At 37.7% G+C, this 27456-nt stretch overlaps 1 protein-coding gene and 1 long non-coding RNA gene across 13 annotated transcripts in view; one reads left to right on the top strand and one right to left on the bottom strand.

Annotated features, from left to right (window-relative positions):
- VGLL3 (vestigial like family member 3) overlaps positions 1 to 27456 on the bottom strand; it is a 61837-nt gene that overhangs the window by 24079 nt on the left and 10302 nt on the right. For 8 of the 11 annotated variants that reach the window (XR_013158587.1, XR_013158588.1, XR_013158589.1 and 5 more), the window contains exons 1-3: positions 25304 to 25457; positions 13204 to 13489; positions 3778 to 4308 (exon numbers count right to left, since the gene is read on the bottom strand). Coding sequence is in view for 4 of the 11 variants with exons in the window: in XM_077118698.1 (XP_076974813.1) it covers positions 3778 to 4308; positions 13204 to 13489; positions 25304 to 25429 (943 nt within the window). In the remaining 7 variants the exon portion in view is untranslated. Of the gene's footprint in view, positions 1 to 3777; positions 4309 to 13203; positions 13490 to 25303; positions 25458 to 27456 lie in introns of those variants that run through there. The other 3 variants (XM_077118699.1, XM_077118701.1, XM_077118700.1) reach the window with 3 other exon arrangements.
- LOC143648515 (uncharacterized) lies at positions 2575 to 17745 on the top strand. 2 transcript variants are annotated; one of them, XR_013158595.1, is made up of 3 exons: positions 2575 to 2664; positions 3754 to 3942; positions 17147 to 17745. It is a non-coding gene; the product is annotated as an uncharacterized LOC143648515 (long non-coding RNA). The 2 variants fall into 2 exon arrangements; XR_013158594.1 differs by lacking the exon at positions 2575 to 2664 and adding an exon at positions 3054 to 3204 and having other exon boundaries at positions 17147 to 17744.

The following is a 27456-nucleotide window of genomic DNA, read 5'->3' as shown; positions in this document are numbered from 1 at the left end:
GGCTAAGCCTACTTATAATTATGCCTGAGAGTCACCTCCAAAGAACATCTTTTGGTGTTCAGATGTGGCCTCTCTCTCTCTAGGCTGACTCGGCAGGTGAGCTCACTGCTCTCCCTGCTACGAGGGTCATGACTCCCAAGGATGTAATTCTCCCTGGTAATGTGGGACAGGAGTTCTGGGATGAGCTAGGACCTGGCACCATGGGACTGAGAAAGCCTTCTGGCCCAAAAGGGGAAGAAAGAAATGAAGCAAAATAAAGTGTTAGTGGCTGAAAGGTTTCAAACAGAATCGAGAGATTACTCTTGGAGGCTATTCTTATTCATTATATAAATATCTCTTTTTTAGTTTATGATGTATTAGGGAGGCTAGATGGAAGTACCTGAAACCATTCAACTGTGTTCCAGTAGCCTTGATTCTTGAAGAAAATTGTGTAACTATATAGCTTTTAAAACATGACCATATGATAGTGAGAATCTTGTGTCTGATACTCCTCTTATCCAGGATATGGACAGATAAGTAAAAATAAAGGATAAAAATAAATGAATAATAGGGGGCTGGAAGATAAAGGATAAAAAAATAGGTAGATTAAAATACTAGTGGTCAATGGAGGGGTTAAGTGGTATGTGATATATGAATTTTTTCTTTTTTCTTTTTATTTCTTTTTCTGGAGTGATGCAAATGTTCTAAAATGATCATGGTGATTTTTCTAGTTTGCTAGCTGCCAGAATGCAATATACCAGAAACAGAATGGATTTTAAAAAGGGGAATGTAATAAGTTGCTTGTTCACAGTTCTAAAGCCTAGAAAATGTCCCAATTACAACAAGTCTATAGAAATGTCCAATCAAAGGCATCCAGGGAAAGATACTTTGGTTCAAGAAGGCCAAGGAAGTTCAGGGTTTCTCTCTCAAGTGAGAAGGCACATGGCGAACACAGTCAGAGTTTCTCTCTCATCTGGAAGAGCGCATGGCACACACGGCATCATCTGCTAGTTTCTTCTCCTGGCTTCCTGTTTCATGAAGCTCCCCGGAAGACATTTTCCTTCTTCATCTCCAAAGGTTGCTGGCTGGTGGACTCTGCTTCTCACAGCTATGTCGTTCTGCTCTGCTCTCTCTGAATCTTCCATTCTCCAAAATGTTTCCTCTTTCATAGGACTCCAGAAACTTAATAAGACCCACCCAAATGGGTGGAGACATGTCGTCACCTAATCCAGTTTAACAACTACTCTTGATTAAATCACATCTCCAGGGAGATGATCTGATTACAGTTTCAAACATACAGTTTTGAATGGGGTTTATTCTGCCTTCATGAAATGGGATTTAGATTAAAACATGGCTTTTCTAAGGGACATTCATCCTTTCAAACCAGCACAGTGATGAATATACAACTATGTGATGATATTTTGATCCACTGATTGCATACTTTGGATGGACTGCATGTGTATGAAGATATCTCAATAAAAATATTTTTTAAAAACCTCATTAGATAGGGATGAAGTGTGAAAATCATCTAAAACGGACACAAAGTAGCTCTATGGCTATCAAATAGGGGAAACCTCATTTCCCTTTATTAGCCATTGTAACAGCTTAATTTACCTATATATTCAGGAGTATGCTAATTTAGCAATACCTTAGATAAGGGCAAGTGTTACCCAATCTCAGCTCAAATCTCACTTTGAGCACTTAATGCAATTTAGATAAGTAGGAAACTGAGCCTCAATTCATTTGAAAATGAATCTAAGGAGATCCATCTCAGACGTAATTTAAGAATTAACAGCAATAATTTATACCTCAGACAATGACTTATATAGTGGGTGCAAAGTAAATGTTAATTCATAGCTCAGTAAGTATTAAAACTGATTTATGGTATACCTATTGGGGATTGAATACACCCCCCACAAAAGACATATTCAGGTCTTAAACCCCCAGTACCTGTGTGTATAAACCCATTTGTAAGTAGGATCTTTGGATATATTATTATTTAAGGTGAGGCCAGAATGAATGAGTAAGGGCCTTAATCCACTATGCCTGAAGTCCTTATAGGAGATAACTGAGCAGGAGGAGTAGAAATTAGAGGAGGAGACAGAAAGAGATAGATTGCCATGTGATTGAGGTGGCGATTGAGCCACCACCAGACTTCAGAGGAAACAGGACTTCTGATACCATGTAGTTGGACATCTAGCCTCCAAAATTGTGAAATAATAAATTCTTGTTGCTTAAGCCAACCCATTCTGTGGCATTTTCATAGCCCTGGCAAATTAAGACAATATCCAAATGCGTCCTCTTTAGGTTTTTCAGAAATGATAGAACAAAAACCCTCATGACTACTCTAAAAAGGGGACAATGACTTTTCCCTCCCATGAGACAATTTCCAGCTAAAGTTGGGAACAATAAATCAGTACAGCAAGATCATACCAAAGTTCCAAGTAGTCAAGTGGCAGAGAATTCGAAACATGGCGCAACAATCACATCCCTTACTACTTTGTATGATACAATGCATGGGGTGGGGGTGGGGGGACATCCCCCCGCCTCTTAAGACCATTGTGCCCTGATCACATAGGTACTATTGAAATGAGACTGGCTGCCTATGATGGCACCTACCAATTCAGGGCTCTTGTGTTGTCTTGATTCTGCTAATATGTGGAAAATGAAGAAGGGAAATCTAAGGTGGCTAGCTCCATCACACTCTTTTCTCTTACAGGGGAAGAAAACCAAGTCCTATCGTGCTTTATTTATTAAAACAGCTTGGAACACAGGGTCTCAATAGGAAGCTGAAACGGGTGGCAATGACCAACACAGGAAAGCTCAGCAGAGAACAGGAAACCAAAATTAGAATGCCCCAGTCAGGTCAGGGTGAATGCAACTTTGTGCTGAACATTTATTACTTTGGGGAGTTCCCTGCTGTAAACCAGCGTTCAGATTTAAGCTCCTCCATGCTACAGAAAACTAAGGAGTAGAGCAGTTTCTTTAAATGTCTGGAAAGAATGTTCTAATACATTACAAAATGTTCCAGGGAAAGAACCTGAGGTTGGAGGTGGGTGATTCTGGAATGTAGACTCTGGGGATGTAATTACTGACTTAATTTGTCTTTTTAGTCTCTGATGTCTGTGATTTGGTTCAAATACCAAGCTCAAACAATTAACATTATGACCTTCTGAAGAAGTGAATTCCAGAAAGGAGCTGAATGCTCTGTGCTAATTTTCCTAAGTCTGTTAAATATAAGCTTTATTGTAATGGTTTTAGTCAAGTTTTATTTAAATTAGATAGAAAGAGGAAGGGAGAAGAGAAGAGAGAAGGGGAGAGAAGGAGAGGAAAAGGGATGGACAGGAAGGGGAGGACGGGGATAAACACAAAACCCATTCCTTTAAAATGTGATCTTTAAATCTTTCTCAAAAGAATGCACTGTGGACCATATTCTAGAAAGCACTTTGTTTCACAGATCATAAATAAGACATCACAAAAAGAAAGGAAAAATTACCAAAACCTAACACTTTCTGAAATCTATCAGGTATTCTGTTGAGCACAGAAGCCTGGGGAGATCTAAACAATGTGCTCAATTCTTGGTAAACATAAGGTACCAGAGATTCCAGTTCAGAGGAACTGATTACTAGTTTAAGAGATTGGGAGAAACATTCTAAGATTTCTCAGATGGCACTTAAGGAGTTAGTCATACAAGTTTCTGTATGTTTTCTTTTGCATACTTCAAAGTATTCAGAATAATGTCCCCCATTCTTAACTCTTTCATCTTTTTTGTAGAAAGGAAGAAACCCACCAGCTTACCTGTATCAAACCCCACACCTGGTACTATGTCCACTGTTCCGTGGAAGGCTCCGGCCCACGCTGAGGTAGCAGTGGTGACTGTTGATGGATCTGTCTTTGTGATGTCACACTGGGGAGCAGGAATCCTGGCTGCACGCACTGACGGCATCAGCAGGGGCCCGTACGGTGGGTCCAGGGCAGAGCCAGCTGACGGGTGGTGGTGGTGATGGTGGTGGTGGCGGTGGTGCATGTGGGCGTGGGGGTGGTGGTGCCTCATGTACACATCATGCATGTGGCTGTAGGATGGGCTCACCTGAGATGCCAAAGGGTAGTGCCAGGATTCAGACACGGGAGGAGGAGGGGCTGGGCCAGTCTGATGCAGCCCGTGTCCTGGCCACGGGCTAGGGTCAGCAGTGGTAAAAGTGCCGGGGGGTGCTGTGACCTGGAAGTCAGGATGGACTCCCCCCAAACAGGATGCAGGTGGGGGCTGGTAAGAGCTGGTCCAAAAAGATGTTGGGAAACTACTCCGTTGACTTGAAAGAGCTGAGCTGTCTGAGAAGACAGAAAAAAAATTATTTACATAAGATTTGGTTATTTCTGGATAGACTTGCCTTTACTTGACCAATGGTATTTTACAAGTAGGTTAATTCATAAGCGCTCTTTCTCATCATACACACACAAGTGAACCAATACCAGGTAAACTTTTGAGCTCCCATGCCAAGTCAAGGCACAGGGTTCAAAGTGCTTAATGAGTCTCCCATCTGTTTGCTTGGCTTATGCTGTGACAGTTGGTCCTGAGGTTTAAAATTCTGGGAGTTGAGAGCTTCATTTCTTCCTTGATATCTTGCTGTCATCAGATCTGAGCAGAAGTCTTAGCGACATACTTAAAATATAAAGAAAGCTTATGCCATTGATGCTGTTTATAGAGGTTGGAAATTGTTTTTACCAAGTTCTATAATTGTCATTCAAATAGAACACTTTAAAGCTGAAAATAACAAATAGAAGTGATACCACACTTAATTATGCTCACCAACACTAATTTTCCATCAAGAAGACTGCATTCCAGCTCACTTTTATTTTCTGTAGAGATCTGTAGAGTCTCTAGACTGAGAATAATCCTAGTGAACATTTAATGAGTGCTAACCAAATGCCCAACACTAGGCCAGAGGATTCTCATAGATGAGCTCATCAAACCTTCACTTTAGCCTTATGAGATAGTATTATTCCCATTGTATAGATAAGGAAATAAAGACAGAGAAGAAACCCAAGACTTCATAGTTAGCAAGTATAAGACCGAGCATGATGGTTAATTTCATGTATCAACTTGGCTAGGTTATGGTGTAAAGTTGTGGTCGAGCAATGGCCTGCTTCTTACTGTAAGTGTATTTCACAAAATGGATTTTCACACACAATCAGTTGGTTGGCATCTACAATTAACAATGGAGATTGCCCTCAACAATATAAGGAGTCTTCTCATTCAATCAGTGGGAGGTCTTAAAAACCAGAACCGATAACTTCTAACTACAAAAGGAATTCATCTAGACTCAACATCAGCATTGGCTCTTCTGTAATTTCCAGCTAGTTAGTTCCCTTGGGGAAAAGCATTATCTTTATTGGACTTTACAGCTTTCAGCTGGAAAAATACCTAGAGTTCAGACTCGCCAATCCCCAAATTCATGTGAGCCAACTCCTTATAATGAAATAGTCTGGAAAATCCTAATACACTGGGTAACCTACCTCAGTGGACAAAACTTCATACTCTGCCATGAGATGGCACAATTGTAACTATAACCTGCACACTAAAATTTGGTGAAGAATCCACAGAAAATGAATAGAGGGGATTCAGGTAGGGGAGATGGATTTGAGGAAGTGATGGGAAGGATAGTATCAACCAATAGCATTTAGCAATAAATAAGGAAGAGGGAGAACCGTCCGCAACTTTTTTTCTCCACTCAATTATCTTAATATCTATAGGTGATTTACTATGTACCAAACATAGGGGATTCAAAGACAACCATACAGATGTGGTTTTAGTCACAATCTGGAGGGTGACAGAGAAGGAAATAGATGGGTGCAGAATGACGTGGTAGGTGCTGTCACAGCAGAAGCATGGAGTGAGGGCACCAGACCAGTCTAGGAAAGTGATGGTTAAGTTGAAGTCAAAAGGGTGAGTAGGGGTTAGACCTATGAAGAAGTAGAGAAGAGTGGTTTAGGCAAGCAGAATAGCATGTGAAAAAACGGCCATAAAATGCCAAAGAAAATGCAGCATTAGGAATGAACAAAGCTCAGCAGCAGAATGTGGTAAAATATGAGATTTGCAAAACAAACAGGACTCAGATAAGGGTGGCCTTGCCTTCCATGCTATTGAAGATGGGCTCTAGCCTGAGCGGGATCCCAGCACAGTCAGATCTCTGTTTAGAAAATCAGTACCTCCAACTAGGTAGCCTTTTGCCTACAACGTGGTGGAGCTGACTGTGCACAAAATGAGGTGTCTAGGGAGATTGACTCTTAAGCTTGCGCTTCTTCTACCTCACTTTATGATCCCAAATGAATCTGTGGATCTTTTTTAGTCTCTCTCTCTTCAACCAGCAAATGAGGCATTTGAACTAATTTAATTTCGATTATTTTCTAGCTCCAGACTTCTCTCATTCTGTGAAGTGACCTACAGATTATTTCTATCCATAGATAATGATCAGTTGCTAAGGGCAGCCATACATATACAGTAAGACAGTTGTCACACTCAAATAATCTTACCAGCTATTTCCATTGAATGAAGAAATCCTAAGAAGTACTTTGAAATAAAAATATTAGTCTGACATGTCCAAGCTCTCATTTTACAAATACCCAAGACAAAATTTTCTTGCTCAGGGAAAGCTTATATAACTTGAATCAAATATCTTATATGCCATTTGATTAATATAATTATGTTATCATTGTGGTGTTCAAACATTCCTTTCTCTAGCTTCCCTAAAGACTGTGGCACTAGCACTACAAACCCTTCCATTCTCTCCCTCTTAAGTCCTGCCCCAGAGGCATCATCATTCAACCCATTTAATCCTGTACACAATAGGAAATCACAGCTTCACATTCAAGTCTCTCCTTTACAGTATCAATATGGACCCGAAAATCCTTGAGAAAACCTAGGAAATCATGCTCTTAAAGAGGCAACAGATGGAAGTCAACACTGTCCTTCAGATCTGCAGACAATCTGCCCAAACTTTTAATAGAATTACTTCGGTTTGTCACAACTACAAATTATCTGAAAATGGCACTTACAGGCAAACTTCCTGCCATAGGGATCGAATATGTTTTATTTAACAATTGTTTTCATTTGATATATGCAAAATCACTGCTAAAGAGAAGGACAATTATATAAGCTGTGAGAAGAAAATGCAATTTGCCTGAAATGATGGCCATTTGTGGAATATTTCTTTCACACTGAAAATAAAAGCTGTTAATGCTTAAAGTTTAAAACCCAAACAAGGAGTTTATAGAGGTTCCACATATTACACAGTATGGTTTTGCCACCACCAAATCCCAGCTTTGTTCTCATAGCTCCAAACTTTGGGACTAAGCACTTTTCTCTGATCATAACTTCATCTCCTGGTAGGAACAGAATCCCGTTCAGAAAACTGTTGAATCCCAACCCACAAGCATCTGCCAGATATATAGTATCCCCCTTATTAAAAACTTTCATTAAAATGTCAAAAGTATAGAAAGTATATATCTCTGGATGGTTTCCTTTAATTTCCTTTCATTTATATATACATAGAACCAATTATATAGATACTTAAGCTTTTAAGATAAGCATGCACAATATGAATAATGGACAAATTCCTTACCAAAAATATTATTGTCTTATTTATGAGGTGTTGTACTGTGATTAGAGAACATTATCATTGAAAGTGGAATCTATTTTTTAAAAATGCACTCCATACATATGGAACAAAGCTATAAAATACTCCAGAGAAACATAAAATTAGAAGCAACTTAATATTTCCCAGTTGGTATGTCTCATGAGATTAATATAAAGTTTGTAGAAATCTATGCAGCCCTTTTCAAAAAGATTGCTGCATTTTATAAGTAACTGAAACAATATTGAATAACAAATATGTTTACGAACAACTCTATACTTCAAAACCACTATTTCATATCTTGCTAGTTTAAAAAATTCTTGATACAAAGAAACAGATGATATGCTTTGTTGCATGCCTGGGAATCAGTGCGCTTATTTCATATGTATGTAAATTTTTTTCATTACACGACTCTGCTTACGAGAACTTAATCACAGCCATATTTGTTGGATGAAAAAGCATATGAAAATCTGTGCATGAGATATTTCATGCAATATTACTTTTCAAGTTAGAGGGCAATTCAGAACTGAACGATATTAACACTCCACCGTGCCATTGGGCCCAATAATATTCAATTCTTGGATGATATAACACTGACCATCTAAAACCTACAAAAACTCTAAGCATGCTTTGGCTCAGTTTGCATTTGGGATTTAGAAATACCATGCACACACATACACCGAGCTTGTTTATTTCCAAACAACAGTAAAACAACAAACTGATACGCTGCCCAGTGCAACCCAAAGAATACCCAAAGCACCTAATGTATACCAGAAATAAATTTTACAGGATAGTAGAGTTTGACGGAACATCAAAGTGGTTCATTCAATTTCATAGTAACTGAGAATTTATCTTTACCCAAAATGTTTCTTTTAACAAATCAAAGGTAGAACAATTTAATCAAGAGAAAATTCACAAATTTTAACTTAAAAATTTTAAATTGTACTAGCTAATCAATTTTGAAAAAAAGTGAAAAATATATCAAAATAAAATGGGAAAATAAAATGTTATAGAACCTCTACATTAAGTCATCTTAAAAATCCCCAGAGAAGACTAACTTAGACAAACACAAATATAAAAGCAATTAAAAAAATAACATTTACCTTTTTATTAACCTTAGTAAAAAAGTTCTACTAATTGATCAATCTAAAGGGTGCCTTAAATCTCATCCTCTTATTCTGTTTCTTATGAAAATAAATTGTTTGGTCAAAAGTGAAATTATTTGTGGCCCAATTTTTCTGTCATTTAAGAATTATGAATTGCCATTATGTAAAAAGATTGCCCTGTAGTTGCTTGCGCTACAGTAATTTAAAATAGGCCTCAGGACTCTAAAATAAGAGCTTTGAAGGGTGATGTCAAGTGCCCATACTCCTTGGAGGCAGTAGGCTGAAGCAAGTCAGGCCTCCCTTTACCCCAATGCATTTGTCCTAAACTTTCCAGCTGTGGAGATTTCCAGTGGGTCCTACAGATCCTTCCCAGTCTCAAGCAGCTCATGAAACAGACCCTTCTTTTCCCCTTCTCTCTCTTTGGCTGTCTAAGGTTAGAATTCATTTGGGGACTTTTTCCTATAAGAATTAATTGCCCCAATCAGACTATGTACATCAATCAACCCACAAATATTTACTTTGCAACTACAACAAGAAAAAGAAAAACAGTATCAATAACACTATCATTTTGAACACTTTTTAAGTCAGTGAACTATTTTGTTTTGCCTCAACTACCCCCCTTCGCTACACAGACACGCAAACACACACACATACACTTTGTATTAAGGCATTGAAATCGATGTATAGGTATACAGTTAGATTTATTAGGTTTGCTCATACAAGAAGCCCTATTCAATCCCTTATCAGAATGCAAGGTAAAAGCAGGAATAGAAATAACTGATGAGATGTGCCATATAAAGTACAAATATTTCCTGTCATAGACTGTTGACCTAGCAGCTACGAAACACCTAAACAGAACTTTCCTAGCTCCATCAAAAAGATACATACATAAAATATGACCATTAGTTGATACACTATGCTTTGTTTAAAGATTTATAGTGGAAATATATTCTGCAATCAAACATACTTCATTTTGAACGCTCTTGTAGCACCGTAGCTCTTCTTATAGTACAGCTGTAAATTAGACCCTTTCCTTTAATATACCTAGTCTGCAGCTTCTGTTTCAAGTACTGCTGCAATCTTCAATAACATCGTCAATAGCTCTAAGTGCTTACTATGTCCAAGGCATTGTGTTGTGTGCCATAAATACAAAAGTCTAGAAAACAATGTTTTGGATAAAGACCCAAGTGAAGGGAAGCTTATTTAAGACATAAAGGCATATGACTTACATTTAGCATTTTGTAGCAAGTCCTATATTAAATTCTTTATATTTATTATCAAGAAATATGTATAATAAATCTAGGAGATGAGTATGAATAAACATATACTACATTTAAGGAAGGTGAGGTCAGAGAGACTTTCATTAATTAATCCAAGATCAAATCACAAACAGACAATGATAAAAGCCCAGACTCAATAAAATCAGATGGTCCAACCCTGAAGACAGTGTATTTTCCAAATGTGTGTACCCTTGACCATTAATATTAAATTACCATTAACTCTGTTTGCTAGACACAAGGATCTCATTTATTAAAATTAATGTACCTCTTCTTTTAAATATTTTCTCAGCCTTTAATTGCATTTCGTGGTTCTTCCATGAATCCTACACAAATTTTGCATATCTCTCTAAAGCTGACTAATTCACTACTGGAGGAAAATATGACAATGTTCTGATCACAAATGGAAAATAAATAATGCATTTGGAATCACAGAACTTTATAGGAGAAAAGATTTCAGTGATCATTTAATTCAACTTCCTTGTTTTATGAATAAGAAATCGTTCACAAAATTTACATATAACACATTATCCATCAGTTACCTATTTTATTAAGGATGTTTTTGTTTTCTAATCCTATGTTCATTGTCTGAACATGGCTCATTAATTTAGTCACTCAATCATTCAAATCATATTTATTTCAGACTGCCATATAGAAATGCCTTATCATGAACTTCAGGGAAAATGATGTGAGAGAATAGATACAAGATATATAACTTAGTGGGAGAGAGTGAAAGAAATTGGAAGTTGAAGAGTATGTGGCAATTGCCTGGCCCACTCTGATAAACTCAACTAGCATACAAAGCTCTAAAAAAGCTGGTCTCTACCAATCACTCTTCATCTCACTCCACTTACAACAGCATTTTTTTCTTCTCATTGAACCTTCTAAATTTAATTCCTCTTCAGAGTCTTGACACTGTTTGCCTAGAACTATTTTCCCCAAGATACTCACAATACAAACATTCTTATTTCCTTCAGGAAATCGTTTGAACATCTAAGGTAAAATAAACTCAATAGTCCCAGAAAGCCCTCCCATTTCACCATAAATTAAACAGGGTTTAATTTAGGTTTGCATTGCATTATATAATTTGCACATTTCCCATCTTTCCCCCTCCAACATCAGTTTCATGAGTGTAGGTTCTATTCTGTACATTCAGATAGATTTCCAGTGTCTAGAATAGTGCCTAGCACATATAGGAGTTCAGTAAATATGTGCTGTATAAATAAAGAAATAAACAGTGGACCGATTAGAGGACAAAATTTAAGATGATATTATGGAAACTCAAATAGTAGTTATTAAAACACTAACCATTATCGACCCTTTCAATATTGAAATCTGACATCTATTCAAGCACCTTCTCTATTTCAACATGCTGACTATGGAAAAATGCTGAATTTTTGTAGGATTTTTGCACACGCACAGCACCACATTTAAAATTATTCTGGTTATGATAGTATGGATGACCACTCTCACATCTAGGTATTATTTGGCATTTTAGTTAGTGTTTTCTAGATTAAATGATCACTAGGTTGCATATGGCAGTATGTTGAAAGAAAAAGACATAGCATTTGTGATTTTCCTGGGATTATCCTGATGGGATTTATTATTAATATATTAAATTATTTCCTAAAGCCTGCTAATTCAGTGAATCTTCCCAACTTCCATCCTCCACAAATTATTATCACTATTCACTATGTGCTCTCAGATAGGGCACTGGTTGATTCCGTAAGCTTCTTGGGCTTCCAAGGACTACATTCTCAGTTCCTGTAGGAAGTGACTAATCAAATAACCAGTATGCTTCCCAGTTGGCCACCATCAAAATTTTGGCCACTTGGGTTTTTTCCCCTTCCTCTTTATAATAAATGTTTGTCTTTATGGTCTTCATATTTGCTAGAAAGAAGGAAAGAAAGAAAGAGTGAGGGAGGAAGTAAGAGAGAAAGAAAGAGAGGGAGGGAGGGAAGGACAGGAGAGAAAGAAGGAAGGAAAGAAGGAAAGGAGGGAGGGAAGATGGAAGGGATAAAGGAAGGAAGGAAAGGAAGAAGGAAGAAAGAAAGAAAAGCACTGCATCTACCGAGTAAGCCCAGCAATTCCATGGGTAGGACTGTTCCTCCAATGGAGCAGGAACCACTCCTCTGAGCCTGAGAGCAGACCACTGGTCAGTGCTCACGTGCCTCCTTTACTCAGTAGCTTAACACAAGAGCCCAGCTTTTCCTAATCTGGGCACTTATTCAAGCAGGATTCTCAGCGCCTTCTTCTGGAGATTTTGCTTCTATAGTTCTGAGGTCAGGGAATCTGCAACTTATATTTTTAATAGTACTAGATCAAAGATTATCAAACTTGAGCTTGCATCTGAATCACTGGGAGGGTTGATTGAAGCAAAGATTATTGAGCCACACCCGATTCAGTAGATCTGGGCTGGGGTTCAAGACTTTGCAAACCTAACAAACTCCCATGTGATGCTGAGGCCCTGGTCCAGAGGTACCAGACCTTGAGAATCCAGGAGTGGAATGGTGCACTGTTTTTCTTCTAGTCTTGTAATTATCCTGCTTAAAACATCACCAACAATTTTCAGTGAGACAGAAATCAGGTATAAACCACCTCTGTGACTTCCATAGAGAAGCAAAAAAGAACGCTCAGTCTACTGTTTCACTTTAATTAGGTAAAATCAATAATTTAATCATATGGTACAGCCACTAATGCCTGAATTGTACACTACAAAGAGTTAATACGACAACAAAACAAAGTACAGAGAATTATCTAGAAAACACAGAAGGCTTTAAAAGTCTGTATTCCTGTGTCAGAGTCAGCTCTCTGCTATGTCATCACGTAGCACCTAGTGGAATGGGTAAAAATTAACTTATTTTTAAGAGCTGATTCAGGCACGCCTGTTACATGGAGATCCAAATTGGGCCACTGGGGCTTCAGAAATGGTGCTTTGTAGCTCGATTCTGCCACTATAAACTCAGGCCGGTTGCATCACTACTTTCCATGAGGAATTTAAGGGGTGTGACTCCATCCTTTCCAACCCTGCATTCCATATGTGACAAAACTGATCCAGCTGTTTGTCTGAAAGAAATTCTTTGCTGTCCTTAAAAATTAAAAAGCAAGTGGATATCCGTCCTCCCGGGGCAAGTTTCCAGCTGGAACCTGGTACCGGCGCTTGCAAAACAGAGACAGTGCCCTGGAGAGCATCTGCTTTTGAATTCTTACCTCGCCATAAGGGGGTTAGCCCCATCTTGCTTTTTGAAATGGCAGATTCTGGATGGAGGGTGCTGGCTTGGCCCAAAGCTCTTGAGAAGTGTTCATCCACTACTGACCCAATGTCTCCCTGGAAATAAGTGAAAAGGACACAGCGAGAGTTAAGGTACTCCATCTCGGCAGGCTGGTCTTTCTCCTCCTCCTCATCCTCCTCATCCTCCTCCTCCTCCTCCTCTTGTTTGCTGGGAAGGGTGACTTCCAGAGACTCCTGCATCTTGCTGTATACCGCTAACTTCTTCTGGGATGGAATAAACAAAACACAGTATCAAAGACAGTTTGTATAAAGGCATGAACTATTAACTTCTAACTTTTAAAAATGAATCTAAATAGTATCATATGTTTGCAAACGGATTCCTTTTCATCTGCTCTATTCCATCTTTCCCCTCCCCAAATCACTCTTCCTTTCTTACATTATGTTAAAAAAAAAGGCTGTGATCCCAAATTTGGGGAAAAATACTCTGTTATCAAGTAGTATACTTTCAGAGTATGTAAGACAAGTTTTCTTAACCCAGGCACATTAAAAGGATGGCATTTTTTATTAGTGATAGATTCCTTCTATTTTTCTTCCCCTTCTGAATTGACTTTCAAACAAAATATACAGCAACATTATAATTCAGAGTAGGGAGCACCGGGAACAGAAGACCCAAGTGTTTATGGGAGGGATGGAGGAAAAAAACATCTCATAAATTAAGCAAATTAAAATAAAAACTGGAATATAGCATCTCATAAAGGGATTTGGCAGATGTCTCAAACTCATTTCTCAAAAATGAAACTAAAATGACAAAATAAGTCTGTATGAAGATTCATTTTGCATGGAACATATTTTTCCGATGCTTCATTTGCTACCATCATCATAAAGGAAAACTATAAGTTATTATTATGGCTCACTGAAAATGTTAGCAGATCCTAGCAATGACTAATTTTTTAAATAAAAATGAGAAAAGTATGATCACTTAAAATATTTTAAAACATTTGATCATAGCTCTAATAATAGTTTATATTAAACCAGGAACACTTCTAAAAACTTTGTATTTGTTACATCCCTTAATCTTCACAATTCTATGGCTATGATTGCTACTCACACTTTCAAGACAAAGAAACTAAGCCACAGGGAAGTTATATAACTTGTCAAAAACCTCACAGCATGTAAGCCAGAACGCATAATAAAAATATGCAGTTGTGTATATATACATATGAGGTGTGTTGATTGATTTGCAGTTAATTGCTATATTCTTATTCCTGCTTTTCAATATTCCCAAATATTTTTCATTGAACTTATATGACTTTTTTTTTTACATAGGCAGGCATCGGGAATCGAACCCCGGTCTCCAGCAAGGCAGGCAAGAACTCTGCCACCGAGCCACTATTGCCTGCCAGAGATCATATAACTTTTATTATCAATAGTTTCACTGTGAATTATATATATGAAAATAGTCGAAAGATTATAAGACGGTACTATTCTACTGACCAAAAAAGTTTTCTATAATATCTATATATCTGTAAAATCTGATCCTTTTCATATATTTTTTCTTTAATTCAGAAACAATGCATATTAGAAAATGAATGTGAATGGAGAAAAATAAATCATCCCAGAATACTCAGTAAACACACGGTTTTGCAAATATTATCAAAACACGTGACCAGACTCTGTATTTCTAATGCATTTAATAGCTGTAAAAATTATAATTGCAAAATATAAATGCATCAGACAATAATTTAAACCCCTTTCCCCTAGCTATATATGTTGTTCTTCTGTAAGGTGTATCTTAAAATATTTAGAAATATTATAAGCTTCTGGTTATTATTTAGGAAGCATTATTTATAAATATACACTATTTTAAATGATATGTTTGTCACTTGATAAATAGATAATTATCTCTTGTGAATGAATGTAGCTTGCTGATGAATACATAATTTGTAAGACTACATAGTTATATGTTTTACAATCTGCTTTTGCACATATTTTAACATATGTATATTTAACTTCATTGATAAAACACCACAGTAACATAGGTTATATATGTGAAGGGACTGGACTAAACTACCTCTAAAATCATTTTTAGTTTTTAAATTCCAGTATAAAATTAATATTGCAATTAGTCAAATCACAATATTATTTCTCTGTGTGTATGTGTATTTACCCTAAATATATACATTTTAATCATACATATACATTCTCTGCTAAATAGTCTGGCTTTTATATGAAAAGGAATTTAAAACCAATCTACAGATTGACTTCATTATTACCTATGAAATTGATTCCATTTCTCAGTTAATGTACAGCTCAGCATCAATTTGTGAGTTAGACTTTGCATACAATTGTTTCATTTGTTTAATTTTGTTTTACACTGATCCTTTAGATAAAATAGCCCGGGCTGTGTTAATTATCCAAACAAAGGCAATATTTTATTTTATCCACAACTGAAACAATTCACTGAGATTAAATAAAATTAAGACTACAAATATAAACTATTTGAAAACTGCAAATTTATAAATGTAAAATAGTATTATGATCATTAGTAGCAGTAATAAAAAATCTTGTATTTTTAATTGGTGGAAGTTGAATTCAAGCTACTGCATAGGTTTTCAATTTATTTAATATTATACAATATTTTTGAATGCTACATAATTTTCTATTATCCTTTTCCTACCAATATCTGAATAGATAGCAGCAAATTAAGAGTTACACACATTTCAATACGCAAGATATGTCATTGTATCAAAGTATCTATCATAGGTCTCTTTCCTAAACATCATTCTTCCATTGAGAGATGCGTTTATTCTTTACCTGCTTTACATTTTTTATAAATACATAATATATGTGTATATAAGTATGTATAATGAAATGTTCCTTTATGTTATCATAAACACCTGAAGTTCTATAAAAATATCCATGTGGCCTCTTCTATTTTAAAATATATACATGTATTTTGAAACGAATAAAAGTGGACTTTTGATTTTATTCTCTCCCAGCTCTTTAAGGCATGTCTTCCACTAATTAAATAAATTTGCTTGGAAACTATAAAAATAAAATGAAAAGGAAGCCTGTGATATATCTATTAATAGGTAGGACATAAGGCATGTCTACGTTTCCATTCGCATTTTATTCAGGTAAAGTTGGGTCAGTTTTAACAAACTGCAGATTGTGAACCAATTTAAATATTTGAAACTGTCTCTGCAGACAGAGAAAGACTCATCATTTAAAACACCCTAGCACACACATGTGCACACACACATATATTTATAACCTCATCATCAACATCACTGCTTAGAATAAGAATCCTAAAGTACCCAAAAGGCCTAACTACTTAAAATGCTACAACTGAATTCTCATATAATTTTTACCATTAGGTCTGAGCATAACGAAAACAAGAATACAATTGATTCATATACTGACATTCATGTCACCCTAATTTTCTTCTCTGTAGACTCTTGAGCCTCAACTAACTTTTGAATATCTGTACTTTCATAATTGTAAATCAATTATATACCTTTTTTGTTAAACTAAGTATACATATTACTCATGTACACTTTTGCCATATTCTGTATTCAATCGGTGTTTGCTCCTTGTAATGAAATTTCCTAGTGCTACATTCTTTCTTGGGGTTAATATGTAAAATTCAAAATGTTGAGATTAAATCTCAAATCATTAGAGCCTATCTTTCCTGAATCAAGGTCAACATGTAATGTTGTTCATATTTTCTTAAGGTATAAATCCACTTCCTAAAATTATCTTAATCCCTTAAAATTTTTCATATTTTTCTTAGGACACTATTTTTGTTAACAAAAAATAAAGAGGCCATTAAAAGGAACTTCAAAGAGTACAAATTGGTTTACTTAATGCACATTAACTGGCTCGTCCCATGTAATCAGAGTGATGGCAATTTTTCCTCAGGTAAAATGACACTCAAGTTAGGTGAAACAGAGAAAGAATAGCCACGAAGCTGAAGCTCATTCATGAAGAGGTTAAAGCAGAGTGAAGGAAAGCCAGTCTGGGCTATGCAAACCAGTCCCAACTACCTCAGAGTTAAGCACAACAGGAATAGACTTTAACTGGAATGTGTCGGGGAAAGGATTTGTCTGACAAGAGAGAGACTTCTATGTCAGGAGCCAAATACCACTAACTCCCCAAGGCTTAAGCCTACACAATGCCAAATGATTACTGTGCATATTTGGAAACTTTTCTCCTAAGGAAAATAAAAAGCATTTTAATGAATCATTGGATATTGTTTTCTAGCTTTTCTGTTTAAATTTCTACTGGCTATCTTCTCTGAATGCAATGATCCTTTTATGTTCAAAAACATAGTTGGAGCCTGTAAGAATGAACCACTAGTCCAGATGTTTCGAAATTTTAAAGTTCATTAAAGTAAAACATCACTCTTTGATAATATTTTTCTTAATTGATTTGCATAACAGATTTTCAAAAATAGCTCAGAGAGATTTGACATTTTAGTTCTTAGCTTATTCGGAGGGGGAAAAAGGGGAAAGCTAAGTCAGGAAGATACGCCACAGTCCTTTAATAAATTTTATTACACTTAACTCTCACACACATAATAATATTTTGTAAGAACAATTATTTCCAATGTATGTATGCAAAAACTGATTTACTTGCTGAAGATCACCTAGCCAGTGATAAGAGAACAACTCTCCCTACAATTTGGGATCTCATCGTTTTATGGAGTGATTCATAAGTCAGGCAGCATCCCATTCAGAAAGTAGAAGGAGGCTCCACAGAGCCGGTGGAGAGAGAAAGTTCATGAAGGGTGAATATGGAAGTGAGGAAATGTTCTGATTGGGTGACATTAAGTTTCCATTTCACTTGCTGGGGGGATCTTACAAAGTGGGACGCAGTTGGTTGCTAAGAATGAGGATATTGGCTGACAATAGCTTATCGGTCATATTTAAATTTAGTTTTCTGGTAAGTGGGGCATTTATAGGAAGCAGAAACTAGTAGGCTTTTTGTTTGGCTGATTTGGGGCTTAGCATGGGCACTTTCATGTTGGCGTATTAGATTTTATTTATCACTAATAAATAGTAAAAATGGAATTAGAACCGCCCGAATGCAAAGCCTGTGCAAAGGACACAGACTAAATCTTCTGTATGACTATTATTTTAATTGAATAGACAAGTCCACAGTCAGCACAACATCACATACTAACTAAAGATAGCCTAAAGTTATTGATAATAAAACTTTTTTAGGGATGTAAACATTTATCAGAGGTATAGCTATTAAATAATGCAGTACTGAGGATAAAGAGATAGATAGATAGATAGATAGATAGATAGATAGATAGATAGATAGATAGATAGATAGATAGATAGATAGATAGATGATAGAATATAGATAGACAGGAAACTGAACTTCTATATCTAAAAGATGTTGCCTCTCGGCAAGCCAGATACATAATAAACTGCCCATAAATTTTCTGGAATTCCTTTTTAGGAAATGTGAGTAAAGCCAATCTGTGAGACACAATTAGTCACACTTCAAGATTTTGTGTTTGTTTATTTTTTTGTTGTTTTAACAGTAGGGACAAACAGACCCAAAACATCATTTAACATCATCAGCTACTTTCGAGCAAACTTGCCTCTCACTCATTCTGGTCATTATCTAAAATCAAACCCACCCACCAGAAGGAGGAAAATTTTCCTGTTTTTGAGAACATTCAAAAAAAATGTGCCACAGGCTTAGAGGCAGTTTCAAAATTTGCATTCCCAAAATGTTTTAAGCTATGATCACATCATTACGGTATGTATTCTTCATCTTTCAAACTGACTACTTTGAATGAAACAACAGTTTCTGATGCATAAATTTCTGTTTTGTTTGTATAATACTACTTCTATACTTAGGGTATGATTTCATTTTTTAACAGTTTATCTATTAGCCATTCATCCTTCAAATGCTCAATTAATTCTTTTTTTGTGTGTGTCAGTAATTGTGAAATGACTTGAAAATATAAAGATGAATGGTGTAGTCAGTTCTTAAACTGCTCATGGTTGAAACAGCATTTTAATTGCAATGGTAAATAAAATGAGACTTGTGGTTCTATTGAGATGGACAACTGTGTTATTTCCTCAACGAGCTAATACTCCCAAATTAAAAAATAAGGAGCGCATGAAGATAATATTAGGTGAATCACTAATTGTTTTCATGTTTTAGAAAGGGAATGGCAATGAGAAAGAAGATTTGACCATAACCGGTTCCATGAGTCTGTCGCTGAACCTTCCAGCCCTGAGTTGACTCTACTGAAAATGAATAATTTTGACTTGGTTATCACAGAGGTCTCTTCCAATTCTACACCCTAATAAACAATATGCCAGAGCTTTTAGACAAATTCACACAATTGTGTTTCCTATATTGCTTGCCTATTCTGATTCTGTAACACACTAGTAAAAAGTCCCTGCAGACCACTGAAGACTAATTCATTTCCAGACAGGGGTCATCTAGCCAAATTCCTAGGAATTAGTTATGGTACTTCCTTTTTCTATCTGCACACTATCAGGAGAAGATACATCCTTAGAGTTTCCCCATTCCATCTGCCAAAGACAAGTGTTTCCACATTAAAATAAAACAGTTTTACAGGGAAGGAACACCTGTTTAGTTTAGATAATTCTTTCTCTCCCCACCCCCTCTCTCTTCTAAAATGGGAAAGAAGTGAAAAATAGTCCAATTACCCAAGTTCAAACAACACTTGTAAATTACTGGTATAAATCTGGTATCTACTGAAATATCTATAAATTGTCATTTATGGTTTGTCTATCAGCAGCTGTTTGTGTCTAATGGTTCAGGGCACACACTGAGTTCCCTGAAAGGCAGGAACTAGCTGCTTAAGGAATTGAGCTTAAAAGTTCAGAATAGAGTTCTGCCCAAAATTATCTCCTTCACTGTCTCTGCTGGAATCTAAAATACCATTATTGGAGAGTTGAACAAAAACGTTCTTTCCTTTTATGGCGCTAGCACCTTAAATTATTATTGGTTACTGAAAATATTAGATTTGGGAATTTTTCAAAGCTGGCTTTAGATAAATCTTCTGGGTATGGGATCCACCATAGGCATCCATGTCTTAGAACACTGGTGTCCTACTTACAAGTTTGCTTTAAGATCTCCCTTAGGCATCATAAGCACAATGCTTTTATTCTCTTTGATATTTCCCCTTTCACTAATGGACATAAGACAGAAATAGACATATTGTCCAAAGAGGTCAGCTTAGCATCCTTTCTGCAGAGACCCCAAGAGATGCTGTCCTGGAGGGCAACATTCTATTCCCTGAATACATTTTTTCCCTTGCTATGGGTTATTGTCCTTAACATTTCTAATCAAATGAGTTGGGAGATTTTACTAAGTAAGTACTAGGTGAAGCAGTGCTCCTTTTTATTTACCAAAACATCACCCACTTAAATTTCCAAAGGGTGTCTTCTTGTCCTAACATTTGAGATCTTGGTAAACCTAATCTCACTATGTCTGATTTTACCTTACCATCATTATTGTCATTTCCATTCAAGTTGACTGCCAGAAATAATAATTTAGCTATGTTAATGTTGAATTTTTCCTCTACCTTTGACTTTTTGGAATAGAAAGTTATTGGGGGCATGAAACTCTGAAGCATTTTAAGCCTCTAAATCTGTGTAGTCAAGTTAATTTGTGTAGTGTGGAATTATAGAGGCTATTCTTAAAATTTTTTATAAATCCATTTAAGTCCTTGCTTACAGTTGCAGGGAAATTAGACCTTCTGCCTTAAGGAAGTTGACTGTGATTTCAAACTGCTTAGGGTATAATTGTGTTCTTTTCTCTTAGTGAATCTAAACTTATGTGGAAATAGCAATGATATATTCCACTTCAAAACTCATTGTTAATACCACTTCCTCTATATTCTTAAATAAATAAATGTTCATTTGCTAAGTGGATAGTCTGTCTCACCAACAAAGGATACAACATGAATAACAAAAGTCATTAGCATAATACAAATACTTGCAAAAGGCCTTTGGAATGCTTAAACTTAAAAAGTTCACTACCAAGGACTTGGAAAGCATTTCAAGCTCCAAGGCCAAAGAATCTATTGCATATTAATCTTCTTTATCAAGAAAAAAAGTTGATTCAGGTTACTGAAGACAAAAATAAGTCTATTGTGCAATATCAATGAAAAAGTCTGGGAGACGATTGGCATTGTGGGAAGATGCTACACTGAGGAGTAGGAGGTATGGTAAATCTCAATTCTGCCACCAATTAGCTTTGAAATTTTAAGCCAGGCATTTCAGCTCCATTTTCCCACCTGTAAAGGAGTTTGTGCTATGCTGTTCCAAGGATTTTCTTGACAAACACAATTCCAGAGTGGTTTTATGACTCAACCAAGGTGACAGGGCTCAGAGGAAAAGTTTGAAAAAGAAAAAAAAAAACTGCTTACAAACATATAACTGGACTACTGCCTCTCAAGAGAATTTCAGTCTTTTCAGTTAAAGCATGCGTGCCTATTCACCAAGTTGTCACGCTTGAAAAAGACAGAGTGAATATGTCTGATGTGATGTATGTGAAGCCTAGACTGTGATTATTTAGAAAACCTTTGCAATTAGAAAAGTGGCAATTGTTCTCTGCTTTTACCACCTCATCTATTAACTATAAAATTCGGAAAGCTTTGCTATATGTATATTCCCAGTATTATCATTATGAATATGAAGGTGGGGGTGGGGGATTGGACAAGACAGTATCTATATTTAAGATGACAAGTCCACTGGGTTGGAAGAGAATCTTTGATTTCATACTAATTCTCTCAATTTTTCCTGGCACGTATTTTGAAATTTTCTATTGGTTCCTGATGTCACTTCTAGAATTCAAGTGCTCTCCTTCCTGCAAATATTCTAGTGCCTTCTTACCTTCAGAGCATGTGCTGAGGCTTGAGTCCAGAGTTCTCCTGAAGGAGATGCTAGCACTGGAATACTAAAGCTATGACGAGACTGTCGGCACAGGGAACAGGGAGCTTAGCAATCCTCAAAAATTTATTTGCTCACTGAAGAACTCTCTAAGATTTATGCACAGCAACACAATTTCTAGGAATCAACATTAGAAACTGTAAAATTTGCTCTTCAGATGCTTTTATAGATTCCTTTGATTCATTCATCCTCCTGTATGCCTAGAATACCTGCACCTGCAGTACAGCCTGCTTCATATATATACAGTTAACTGTGCTTTTATGGCATTAACTACTTCTCACCTATTGTATAAAAAGTTTGATTAAAAGCTGAACTTAATATTTCAAAAATAAATTGTGCTTTTTGGGGAAAAAAAAAACCGAGAGTGCACATGCCTGGAATATGGAATCCTATTATTTCAAAAGGGCTTTTTTCAAAGTTAAGAGGAAAAATATACCTGTGTTGAAAATCCATTTTAATGAACCATTTTGATATACTAATTTACAAGGACGTCAGAGATATACAGATATGAAAAACAAAATCAGTTCAAAGATACATTGCTACAGTTGAATAAAGAAGTTATTCAAAGCCTTAATGCACTGTTTTCTAACATTTTATAAATGATAATTAAAGTGTCTTGATTTCTCTATCATTCTGCTTCTTTCCTTTTTCCTTTTCTCTATTCAACAAATGAAACTTTCAAATTAGGCATTGTAGCCCATACTTTCGTCTCCCAGGCAAGATGCTGTTAGAGGTCACTTCCCATGTACGGAGAAAACAATCTTCATGGATAATAATGATAAAACCTTATGGAATGCAAAAACAACCAAAATATGTATTCTCAGATGACTACATTAAGGCCAAGTCAATATTAGTCCCACTTCACCCACGCACCACATAGTCTAAAAATGTTGTCAGCCTGATAAGGATTTCCTAATTTACTCTTTTTTCCAGTAGAAAATATAGGTCAACAAAATAAACTCTTGACAATAAAAGAAGAGCAGTTACACTGTCGATCATCTTTTCATTTCTCTGGCCAGTTATGGTCAAAGAGTTTCTTCACAGGACAAAAAAAGTCATAATCTCAAACAAGCCATTTTTAGTATGAGCAACATGAAAATTCCTAAGCACACTTCTCAACAACATTCTAGCAACTACTTAAGCCATATCTATAGAAAGCCAAAATGTGGCAGAAGTTGACCATTAGTTGCCAATATGTACAACTCATCAAGATGGACAATGCACTTAAAAACAACCACCACCACCTATTCTTCAGTTTGTCGATGGTATCAACAAAAGGATAGAATTTGGGAGCCAAATCTCAGGGCTATTGCAAAAGTTAGATAAAGTATTGGTGTCATTTTTAATTGGAAATTAAATCTGGTGATTGGCAATTTATGTATTTCTGATTTGAAATCTATTTTTCAGTTCAAAAAATGTGTTGCAATATTAACCCCTCCCCATAGATTCATATTGAAATGAACTTAATTGCACAATCCTAGAAAATAAACCTTATTCACAACTTCTACTAGTTCAAGTTAATTTTTAAGGGAGAAAGTTCCTTTCTGAATAGTTGGTTAACTTTGAGTCGGTTGCTGGACCACATTCCAATTGATAATTGGCCACAGACTCTAAGGTCTCTGAGACAGAGGAAGGAGGAAAATGTGGTTCACCTGGAACTGAGTGTTTATAAAACAGGTCTCTTCCCCCTCCTTGTCTGTCTTGTACCTAATCAGTTTTCTCCATTACTTGGGATATACTTTATATTTAAAGTCAAAGAAAAACAAACAGCATAAGTAAGTTTGCTTTGAAAACCTAGCACTGTTGAAGATTAAAAAAAAAAAAAAATAGCTAGAATGTGGAGCTCCTCCTTTTTTTGCCCTAATTGGTCCTGGTCAAACTACAACTTTTAGGAAATGAATCTGGGACATGTATCCCTCCAAACCCAAATGAATCTTGGAGTTCTTAAATTCTAAACAAAAGTTATGATTCCTTTCCAAAGAGTAGACTTATAAATATAGCAAAAAGAACTAAATAGAAAAAAAAGGAATTTATTAAAAAGCAAGATTAATTCAAGGACACAATGAGACTTATGGTCCCTAAGATATTAGAATAATAAATCTAAAATTTCTGTGGATGAACTGTCCTAACCATATCTAGTTTCCTGTAAGAGTTTCCACCTCAGAGTGTATAAATTGTATTTTTTAAGTCTAACCAAGTCAACCCATCTTGATTCCCTGAGTCTGAGGACCCTTTTTCAGTCCAGCTCCTTGCTACACACACACATATTTATTTTATGTAGGGCTAACTAAGCTTTGATACACTTTTTCTGTGAACAAAGAATGTTCAGGGGCACCCAGGGTCAAATTCCACCCCTTTCTTTTTCTTTATTTTATTTTTATTTTTACCCACAGCATTCTCAGTCACTCTTGGGGTGGTAGAGACCCAACACTCAGAGACTCCAAAGTTGCCTCTTGGCTGGGGGAACCCTTTCAACAGACTGAACACATACTATAACAAGCTCTGTGATGTTGATGATATCAGAAACCAAATGCGAAACCCTGGGATGGGTCCCTTCCTCCTACATCACAGCAGCGGGGAGAAAACAGACTCTAGGGAGAAGGTCTCGTAGCCTTCTATAAACCGTACACTGGAGCCATGGTCCACCAAAAAGTCCAAGAAAGGTTTTTCCATAAACTCACTGTCCATTCAGACTTTCCTATCTCAGTGGCAACTCTCCACCCCCTTAATCAAGAAAACTCTGAAACGCTGTACCTTTCCAAAGGAAACAAAGTATTGGGTTTAAAGGAAGTTTACTCACATACTCCTAAGACAGATGCCCTTGGTGAGCTTCAGAGACCTGAGCCCTACCAGTTAGGGTGGCTATGAGGAGCAGCCTCTGAGCTTGGGGTTTAACGAAACCCCTTGCCAGGTAAAGTCTCCAATCCCTACTGGTTCACCCCTGCTGCTCTTCCCTTCCCGAAGCCTCCTCTCCTCTATGCAGACGGCTTTCGCTCCAAGGCGCTCCCGCAGGTCCCAGAGCATCCCCTGTGCCACCAGTCACGGTGTGACGTCCCTGGAGCCCCAGACCGATACTCCCGGTGCCCCTCGCCCCCGCCCCCGCCAGGCTGCCTGGCCGGTGACTCACCTGCTGGCCAGGTTGGGGCGCCTGATGGTAGTAGGCTGTGGGGCAGGTTGCAGCTGCCACAGGGTTGGGCAGATACTGGGGAGCTCCATACGGCTGGGGGTGATACATCACCTCCGCACAACTCATGGCAGCCGGGGCAGCGGCGGACCCTGAGCTGCCGCCGCGGCTCTACGCGCTCCCGCGAGGGGCGCCGCAGCCGCCGCCGCAGCTGCCACAGCTGCCGCCTCTGTCGTTGCTCCAGCTGCTACTGCGGCGAAGGCGGGTCCTCGGCGGCCTCGGGCTCCGCGCGGGGCACGGGCTCGGGAGGGGTTGGCAATCAGCGGGGGCCCATGCGCGGGCACCTTCATCTTCAGCCCCTCCGGGTGTCCCCTTGCCGGTGGTTGTATAGCAGCTTAGGGGCTCGGCCGCCCGCCGCGCCGCGGGGGCAGGACAGTGGCCGGCTCCAGCAAGGGCAGCGGCGCCCACTGCAGCGCCAGCAGCAGCCCCAGCCCCGGCCAGGGTCGGCCAGCACTGGGGGAGCCGCCGCTCTGGTTTGCATATACACAATGCGCGGCCGGGGCTCGTCCTATCATCAGCGTCCCCGGCTGGGCGAGGACCGGGGGTGGGAGCAGGGGGGAGGGGGGACTCTGGGGAGGAGGGGGAGCACTCCGCTTCCCCAGGCTCGGAAGCGGAGCTTTGCAAAGTTTCTGCAACTCGGTCCGCGGCGGGCGTGTCGCCGAGCAGGGGTTCCCTGGGGAGGGCCAGCTGCGGATTGGAGCGAAGTTTGAAGCCCTCTCCACCTCCCAGTGCGAGGGCGGTGGGAGGGGAATGGAATGTGAGCGGCTCGGTGCTCTCAGAGATCCGCCGGTTTCCACCGTCTCTGTCACCTGGCGGCCAGGACGAGGGCTTCCCGACTCCAAGGAGCTTTTACAGGGAGCGCTAACTCTGAGGCCAGGGCCAAACGAAGGCCAGATGTGCAAAGAGGAAAAACAGAGAACAAGAGCAGGCGTAAAATAAACGAGGATTAGCTCCAACATTAAGTATAACCATAAGTGAAAGTTAACATTATTGCAAGTGCTCACACGCCAAGAATGCAACACAATTTTCCAAAGGAAATCTCCCCTTTAAGTTTCATGATATGGCGTTCTTCTGGGACGTCAACCGTTTCTCACTGTTTCAGCCTGGTTACCATAGAAAATAACAATTGGTTAAATCCATTCAGCTACTATTTTAAAGTTGATCCTTTGGGAAGTAACTTGTAACCCTCTCCAAAGTGAAACAAAAATCTATGTGTAGGAATATTATTGTATTTCGACATAATCAATTAAAGAAACAAGAATTATACTTGTTTTATAAATGAGCAAACTCTAGCTCTGACCTTTAACACATAGCTTTCTTTTTAAAAATAGATAAACCCTTTGACAATTCTGAAAACTCTTATTTTAGCAGTCTATCCTTTGTCAGAGGCAAAGTCAGGATTTGGATATATAATTCTTCTTCTGGTCTGCAGCACTAATATATTGTAAACCTTTGTATGGGTGTGTGAATAAACATAGGCAAACTATAATAATTTAATAGCAATTCTTTGCTAACATATACAGCTCTTATACATTCACTTTTTACATCCAGTGATTATTAAAAATAAATTTAGTGAGGATTTATACAACTTCAACTTTAAATTGCACTCTTTGTTATGGAGAATATTCCTAACCATAAGATATAAATAATAATTTATTTTAAATGCTCACTGCTGCCCTTCCCCAAATATACATCCTCTTTCTTGAGTCCCAGGCACATCTGTTCAGCCTCTTTCTGTATAAGCACCCCATGGATACTTGAAAACATAGGCTTAATGTCAGGTTTACTGACACTAATCTCCCTCCACATCCTCCTCTCCATCCTCCTCTCTTAAATCCATCTCAGATACTGAAATTTTTACCCACCGCTTGCCCCAGACAATAGCCTGCGATCATTCAACCCTCCTTTCTTTTCCTTACGGTCACCACATCTGGTCATGGAGTCCAGATTATTCCAAATTTTACATTTCTACTGACTCATCTCTATCTTCTGCTACTATGATCCTTAGTTGATTCAGCATTTCTTGCCCAAATTCCTACAAGAAGATTCTAGGTGATCTCCAAGCTCTGGGCTTTACCCTGTTCTAATCTATTCTA

Source organism: Tamandua tetradactyla, chromosome 10 (assembly GCF_023851605.1).
Source record: "Tamandua tetradactyla isolate mTamTet1 chromosome 10, mTamTet1.pri, whole genome shotgun sequence".
NCBI classification, from domain to species: Eukaryota; Metazoa; Chordata; class Mammalia; order Pilosa; family Myrmecophagidae; genus Tamandua; species Tamandua tetradactyla.
This window is presented reverse-complemented; position numbering and strand designations above follow the sequence as displayed.